Here is a 7,828-nt window from a genome sequence, read left to right on the forward strand (position 1 = left end):
CGTGCCGTATAGCGTGAATAACCCTGTAGAAATCCTCATCAAAAAATTTGACAATCTCTGGCTGCACCTTTCCATCCTTGAGGGTCATTATTCTGTCTCAACTTCGTCTTAAATCATTTGCGGTCCTGTTATGGCGTTTGTTATTTGTTGTTCTGTTCTTGTGTCTGAGAACAATTATTTCACGTGATCCTTCCATGTTGATTTCATTTGTTCGATGTCTACAATTATATTGTCTTGTTCATTCTCCATTTTACCTATTGATTTCTCCATTTTTTGTTATAAATTCAGATTAATATAACTTGGGCAATATTCCTGTCATACATTCAAGAGCTTTCCACTTTTGTAGGGATTTTTATACCATCAGCCCAGTGCCTCCAGTGCAACATGCTTTAAGTTCGCCTAATTTTAATGCAAATACATCGACCAAAGCCATCTGAGATCTGGACTAAACGCATCGAGCACTGTCAATAAGTATCAGATTATTAACGCATCAAAGGAACAATGGACATGCACGTTACGTCGGCTTGGATTAATACGGAAATAATAGGAAGCATGATGCAGGCTGTTGCAATTGATTGGCATTGTCGACATGCAAAGGGGAAGGTTAATTTTCAGAGGCATCTCCGGTTTCGGGCATCCCACACCAACATTTTAAAGGCTAGACCACAAAATGCCGCCAAAGCCCAGATAATCTAAATAAATAAAGTAAAAACAAAAACTCTTGTTCTCATCATACACTGCTTATTTCATAAGCACGTAGAAGATAAAATTTTACGGTAAAAAACCGAATCTAATGCTTATATAGACATCATGCGATGGGAAATCAGCTGAATCACGATCAAGTTCTACAAATGAATTGGTGGCCAACCCACGTGGTTTGTAGTGTTCAGGTGGTTGAATTTTGTCATCAGTCCCAGTGGGCGTTTTAAATACGCCACCATGGATATAATTATTACTATTAGCTGGATCAGCACAGTTAACCGTTTTTAGGTGCTGTGGATGTATTTATCTATTGCCATTATATAAATCAAGTGGAAATTATCCACTTTTCCAACCCACTGAATCTGTAAAACGGGTCACAAGTAGTCATTTTTACTTTCAGCATCAATTAACTTTAGTTTGAATTTGAAAACTCGCTATAAAATAGGCACTCTACATGAGCAGATGTTTCTGCGGTTGTAATTTGTAATATTTTGGTTGCACACCTGATCGGTTGGGCATCTAACGAACGCCCATTTTAATGTTGTTGGGCGATGCGGTGGGAATTTGTCGGAGATGGGTGTAGGAATCTCCGAACGATCGCCAAAGCTATTTTGTGCGCGAAAGTTCTCAACTTCTCGTGTTTTTTATACTATTTTTGTTTTAAATATATAGATAACGATCTCGATGTATTGTACAGTTTTAATCGGGATAATTCAGATTTGGAATTAGATTTCAACATACCACAAAGGTACGTAAAGAAAACATCAACAAGCGTGATATGCAATTCAAATAATAATTGTATTATTTTCAGGTATATTCGCGATGTATGAAACACCTTAGCGAAATTTACTGAAGTCGATTTCACAAAACGCTTTCGTTTCTCAAAGGAAATTGTGCAAAATGCTGTGTTGCCATTAACCCATCACCAGGAACAAATCACAAATCAAGGCCTTGCTGTTCTTTTGATAATACATTTTTTTAATGAATTTTATTGTTAGTCCCTACTTGGTGAAAAAAATTCAAGCTTGTATGTTTGATGTGTTGTTGAAATAATAATAATAATAAACAAATTTATTATTGAATTACATTTTTTCAATGTTTAGAAAAGAGGTCTCGTTAATAACGACTTTCACCGCTAATATGTCTTTTCGTAGAAAAAAAGTTATTGCGATTTATTTATACAACATCTTATCATTCGCAGCTAGTCGCAGTGGAAAGAGTTATCTTAAAACGACTTCATAAACTAACTAAAAAGCAAACACTGCCGAACTTTTACCAGTAAATTAATAATACCGCCGCGCATGCGCATGCTCATTCTATAGGAGAATCATCGGCGATGATACCACCTAACGAAGAACAGCTTTGCATCAAAAACCCCTCGCTTTGGCGTCGACGGCGGTACGCTCGGCTCTCGGCCAAAACAATATCCAGCAAAGTTTTCATTTGCATTTATATTTCACGCCCGTTTAAAGTATATCTAGATATATTTTTAGGTTTTTTCGGGCGCTCAAAGAACTGATATAAATCAATTTGCCATTTCAGCACTAATATTGCGCTTAACCTTTGTGTAATAAAATAATTCCCATTTAAAACTATCTTAAGTTCAAGCCTGTAAAGAGATAAAACCTATCTTAATAATGTACACCCCTATTTGGAAATAGTAGCGTTCACACCGTGATGTCACAAATAGGGGGCCCATTTGCCCTGAAGGGTGCAATTTGCACCCTTAACATGTGTCAACAGCACTCGGCGGTTGCATTATTAGTTTTCTCCTATTGCGATCCAGGGCAAGCAACTAAATTAATATGACATAATATATTGAATATAAAATGAACCAGAACGGGTCGATCGCAAGGATGACAATCAAATTGCAAGAAAATAGAAAAATATCGAGACTGCCTTAGTAAGCCCATAAAATTAAAGGTATTAACTGTAGTTCTGATCGTTATGAGTAGCTTATATCTTAACAAAAAATGTTCTCAAAAACACTCTCCAGTTCAATATAAAATGCATTTCCCGGCTTGAATTGAAGTTACACAGTATAGTCGGATCTTTTTGGTGTCTTTGGTTTGTTGGTTTTATGACATAGATTCCCAGGCGATAGACTACTTGAACATTTTTTTCTCAAATTTTATTATAAAAAACCAGCTATTTTTCATGTCTATAAGCCGGTTCTCTTAATATTTACAACTTAAAATTTGAAGTAAAAAGAAACTTATAGCTACAAAAATATTACTAATTTACTCAATGCTAAAAATTGTCTGAAAATGATTTATTTTTGTCTGAAATGTGATAGATGAGAACCTGTTATACAAATCAGATTGTGGGAAGAAAATTTCCGATCTTGCAGACAAATTCTTAGCGTACTGTTCAAGAATATAATAATAATATAAGGGATGACCAATACTGAATAACTAAATTGGAAATATTGTATAAAAAATGGAGGAATTTAGAAGTGAGCTAAATGTAAATCGGAGACTCAAAGAAAAAAGTTGATACTTTCCTTGAAACACCTTTTTAATATTGCTCACAATGATCCAATGAAAATCATCAAAATCAAGAAGATATATTTTTTATTCTGCAAAGGCATCGGCTATGCTTCGGATTCATTCAACGTGGGCAGATCACGAAAAAATTTACAAAAAACTTTAAAAGAAATACATTTAAAAATGCTAAAAAATAAAGCGCTACTTTATCAGATCTGGGACAGAAGGGATTAATAAGGCTATTTATCTCAGGAAGTGCGTTCAACAGTAGCTGACGTAGGCAGAAAGAGTTAGTAGTCATTGAGTGAAGTCATTAGAGTATTGTAAAACATTGTTTTTGACACAAATTTCTTAATAACCTACACAATTGTACAAAATAAGTGTCAACAGTATGTACTTATACATTTTTTTCAACAAAATTGAGGCCACAGATATATATTGATAACAGCATAATATTGCGACAAATTGTCAAGTACCGAAGGTGCATCGCACCAAACTAGATTTTTAAACATCAAATATTATAGAAAATACGAACAGTGTGATAATGTCACTATCATTCTAAGTTGTCCACGTATCGACAAGATGCTATTATAAGCTTTGGAACTTATTTGTTGCCCAATATTCTAAAGGGACGACAAAGTTTTGGAATATTTAAAATGCAGTCAAAACGACTTCCTAATTAATTGTTTTCCAAAATGCTTAATATGTAACGAATTAGAAGCAGAAATGGATCTTACAATTTAAAACTAATTTTTATTCCATTCAAAATTAATTCCTGGGTTTCAGTCATTTATTGTCTCTATTTATCAATTAAAATACATTTCGGTGTATTTTTCCACCATCATCAGTTTTTCTAAAATAACAGATTAAAGCAAAACAAAAAATAAACTAGAAAAACTTTTAGCAAAGAAACATGGCAGAACAAATAAATGTAACATTAATAAAAATTGGATAAAGAATTTGACTTCAATAAACATACCGAACAACGTAAAATACATCTTATCACTTGGACCAAGGTTCTCCATAAATAAGTCTCACTATGGTCCAATTTCATAAATCATAACAAGCATTGAACATGGAATCTTCTCATTAAATAATGACGTAAAGAACGAGATCAGAAATAAATTGTGTAACATCTGAACAAATTTCAAAGGTAAAATAAAACAAAACATAACTAAAAATATGGCATGTCATGTTAATGGACTGATAAATGAAACAAAAAAATGTATGTATGAAAACACAAACATTTGTATACTAACAGCAGGTAAATGTAACAAAACTGTAATTATGTTAAAAAGTGAATACAAAACGAAAATGCTAGGCTTAATAAGTGATATAAATACATAAACAAAACTAAATAAAATAATAAATTTATGGCATAAAAAGAAGCTCATAACAGATAATTTGAAACGAACACTATCTTGCAACAATGGACGAGCACCATTTATATATGGCCTACCAAAACTTCATAAGGAAAACATTTCATTACGACCGATAGTTAGTAACATAAATGCTCCAACATACCAATTATCTAAATATCTGTCAGCAGTTTGAGTAATGTATTGGGAAAGTCAGAATATTACATTAAAGACTCATGGAGTTTTTGTGATTTTATAAAACAACAAAAAATACCAAAGAATAATCGGATAATATCACTGGATGTTGTATCATTATATACAAATATACCAATAGATTACTCAATAAGCTGAATAAAAAATAAATGGGCAGATATAAAAGAACATACAAAATTACCCGAAAAAGAATTTATTGAGGCGGTAGAGTTGTGCTTAAAATCCACATATTTCCAGTACGAAAACAAGTTTTATTCACAGATATATGGAGTAGAAAAGGGTTCTCCCATAGCAGCAACAATTGCAAATTTGGTAATGGAAAATTTGGAAGAACAAATAGTATCTAAATTAAACTATAAGTGTGAATTTTTTAAACGATATGTGGATGACTGCATAATGTGCCTGCCAAAAGACAAAATTCAATATACACTAGATAAGTTTAATGTCTTTCATGACACCCTAAAGTTTACTCTGGAAGGAAATTCTATAAACTTTCTAGGCCTAACAATTAATTATGATAACAACGGGGAAATCAAATAAATTGGTACACAAAGGAGGTATGGTCTGGTAGGTACTTGAATTATTAATCATACGCTCCAATGAAATATAAAAAAGTGTAATAACGGCACTTACAGATAGGGCCATAAGTACTGAACGAATAATTCTAGTCTCTTCCCAGATTTGATTGTCCTGACTAATCACCTGTTAGGCCTAATTAATTTTAGAATGTTTTAAAGTATTGAAATTGTGATGTATTTTAATGTGTGATATGATGAGGCTGTTGACGAACTATGGTTGTTTTTTAAATTCATGAATTTTTTTTTAACTATTTGTTATTTTAGAAAAACTGATGATGGTGGAAAAATACACCGAAACGTATTTCAATTGATAAACAGAGGCAATAAATGACTGAAACCCAGGAATTAATTTTGATTTGGAATTAAAACACAGTCAGGAAAGTATATACACTAATTTTTATGTCGAAAATCGTTCATCAAAGAACCTTTTTGCATGCATAAACTAAAAACCAAAACCATTATACCTGTTTTAGTACAAAAAAAATACGCAAAAAATAAAATGATAGATTTCGAATAATGGAATAAAAGTACATGATGCCTATTTAGTAGGCCTGGGTTGGTGCGCCAACTCAAGGCACCTGCGCTCAAGTTTCACTCAATTTTTTTTTCACTCAAATTTCACTCACTCTTTTTTCACAAAATTGTTAAATTCCGAGCGTTTACACAAGTAGCGAACATTTCATTTCAGAATCATCCAATGTCCCGTTTCCGCATACGTGTGAGATATCATCAACCTTGAGCCACCTGGTATGTATTTCGCCAAATATGTGCATTTACTAATACTATTTTGAAAGTTGTATAATCATCTTCCTACATAAATGTCCTTGAATCAAATGTATGTGACCCAATTTAAATCAGCCCAATTAATAGAACAATGCGAAAGGCAGCATCCAAGTTCAAATCCTAACATATAAATACTGTGATAAAACCGTCTTATCAAGAAATGTATGTTCTTTGAGTGATTAGATGCCTTAGAACGACCACGAGCAATGTTATTGTTAGTTCGAGCTTTCTTAGTAGAGTGTCTACCGCAGGTGAATGTAAAGGACAAATACAAGTAAAGGCAAGGACGAGATAGACGAGATCTCTTCATAATTCGGTTACAAGAAAAATTAATATTTGCGAATTTGCATGGCATTCATCATATGAAGGTTTCCGAGCATGGATATTTGCATTTAAAGTAAATCCGGCAGAATTATTAAAAATGGACCTACCGCAATCAAAGCTTTTTGCGTTGACGGCGCTGGGAATGAGCAGCATATTAGTGGGTAAGTTAAACATAGATATACTATTGCCTAGTAGATTTTTCAGATTACTGCGTAAAATAACCAGCTGTATGCTTGCTCTATTGTAATTTAAACAGTTGTAACAAATAAACTTTGTGAAATTGTAGGTCTGTTACCAGGATGTTTTACCAAACAATCCAGAACACAGTGGCCTCTATTTCTAAGCTGCCTGCTCTGTTTCGGGGGAGGCGTGTTGCTCTGTACATCGCTAGCGCATATTTTGCCTGAAGCCCGAGAAGCAGCTGCAGCGAACTACAAAAAGTACACGGAACTGATTTTCTGTCTAGGATTTTTCATTTTATATCTAATGGACGAAATCGTACATTATTTTTACGGTGAAATTGCCGGTCATAATCATAATCATGAGGATGGACATCTCCCTCATATTGACGAAGGAAGTCGTTTACCGGAAAGGTAAGGATATGAAACAAATTTTTGTTTTCAATTCAAGGCTTTCTTTTAAATTAATCCAATTGTTTATCAAGACATGCGAATTAAACGTTGTATTTTTGCAAAGGATTTTTGAAGTGATAACTTTTTATGGAAGGGTGAACCGATTTTTCTCGGTCACGGCGGCTCCCACTTCGGCCTCTTCGCGCCTGAGGCTTGGGACGCACAAATGCACTTTGAATTCGACGTTTTTCTCTTAGTGCGGGTGCATCTGTAGATCTGATAAACTTTTCAAATACAAATTGCGTTATTAAACTAGCGGTGCTTTTGATATATCAATTATTGAGTATGATTGTGTTGTGTTTGGTGCAGTTTATTTTGTAACGCTGATAACAATAAATCAACAATTTAACAATGGAGAAGCTGCAGATACTGCAAATACTAAGTAAGGGTGCTCATGTACTATATGCATGTTCGAGTTTCGCGTTCTTTTTAATTTTCAATTAAAGTACACACACAATTATACACACTAAAGCAGTTTAAGTGCATGAAAATGCGGATCGTCCATAAATTTGCAGAAAAATGTATTACAAACTTTTGAAAATAATGTTCAAGCGACCGGGTATTTATCATTGCAAATGAGATTGCCCGTTGCCGTGTACCGATAATTCGACACTCAAAATTGTGCCTAAGATCCACTACAATAAAGTTTTTGAAAAACTGTTGGACCTTATTTAAATCGCCTGATTGATTGCGGACGCAAATTCGTATCAAGAAAAGATTAAATTAAATTAAATCGTATCGATAGAATCCCG

General features: G+C 33.7%; 2 protein-coding genes across 2 annotated transcripts in view; both read left to right on the plus strand.

Moving 5' to 3' along the window:
- Positions 1 to 7,828, plus strand: part of LOC109534663 (zinc transporter ZIP1) — a gene marked incomplete at its 5' end in the record, with an annotated part of 63,946 nt that overhangs the window by 53,944 nt on the left and 2,174 nt on the right.
- Positions 6,200 to 7,159, plus strand: LOC125505192. The gene is made up of 2 exons (XM_048668512.1): positions 6,200 to 6,605; positions 6,731 to 7,159. The coding sequence occupies exons 1-2, from the start codon at positions 6,542 to 6,544 to the stop codon at positions 7,039 to 7,041; spliced, it is 375 nt and encodes a 124-aa protein (XP_048524469.1). The 5' UTR covers positions 6,200 to 6,541; the 3' UTR covers positions 7,042 to 7,159.

Source organism: Dendroctonus ponderosae, unplaced genomic scaffold (genome assembly GCF_020466585.1).
Source record: "Dendroctonus ponderosae isolate FM_Combo_2020 unplaced genomic scaffold, Dpon_F_20191213v2 Dpon_F_20191213_7, whole genome shotgun sequence".
NCBI classification, from domain to species: domain Eukaryota; kingdom Metazoa; phylum Arthropoda; class Insecta; order Coleoptera; family Curculionidae; genus Dendroctonus; species Dendroctonus ponderosae.

Coding starts and splice junctions, on each gene's coding strand:
- LOC125505192 (XM_048668512.1), top strand. CDS start 6,542: ATGGACCTACCGCAATCAAAGCTTTTTGCGTTGACGGCGCTGGGAATG. Junction 6,606..6,730: donor AATGAGCAGCATATTAGTGG/GTAAGTTAAACA, acceptor GTGAAATTGTAG/GTCTGTTACCAGGATGTTTT.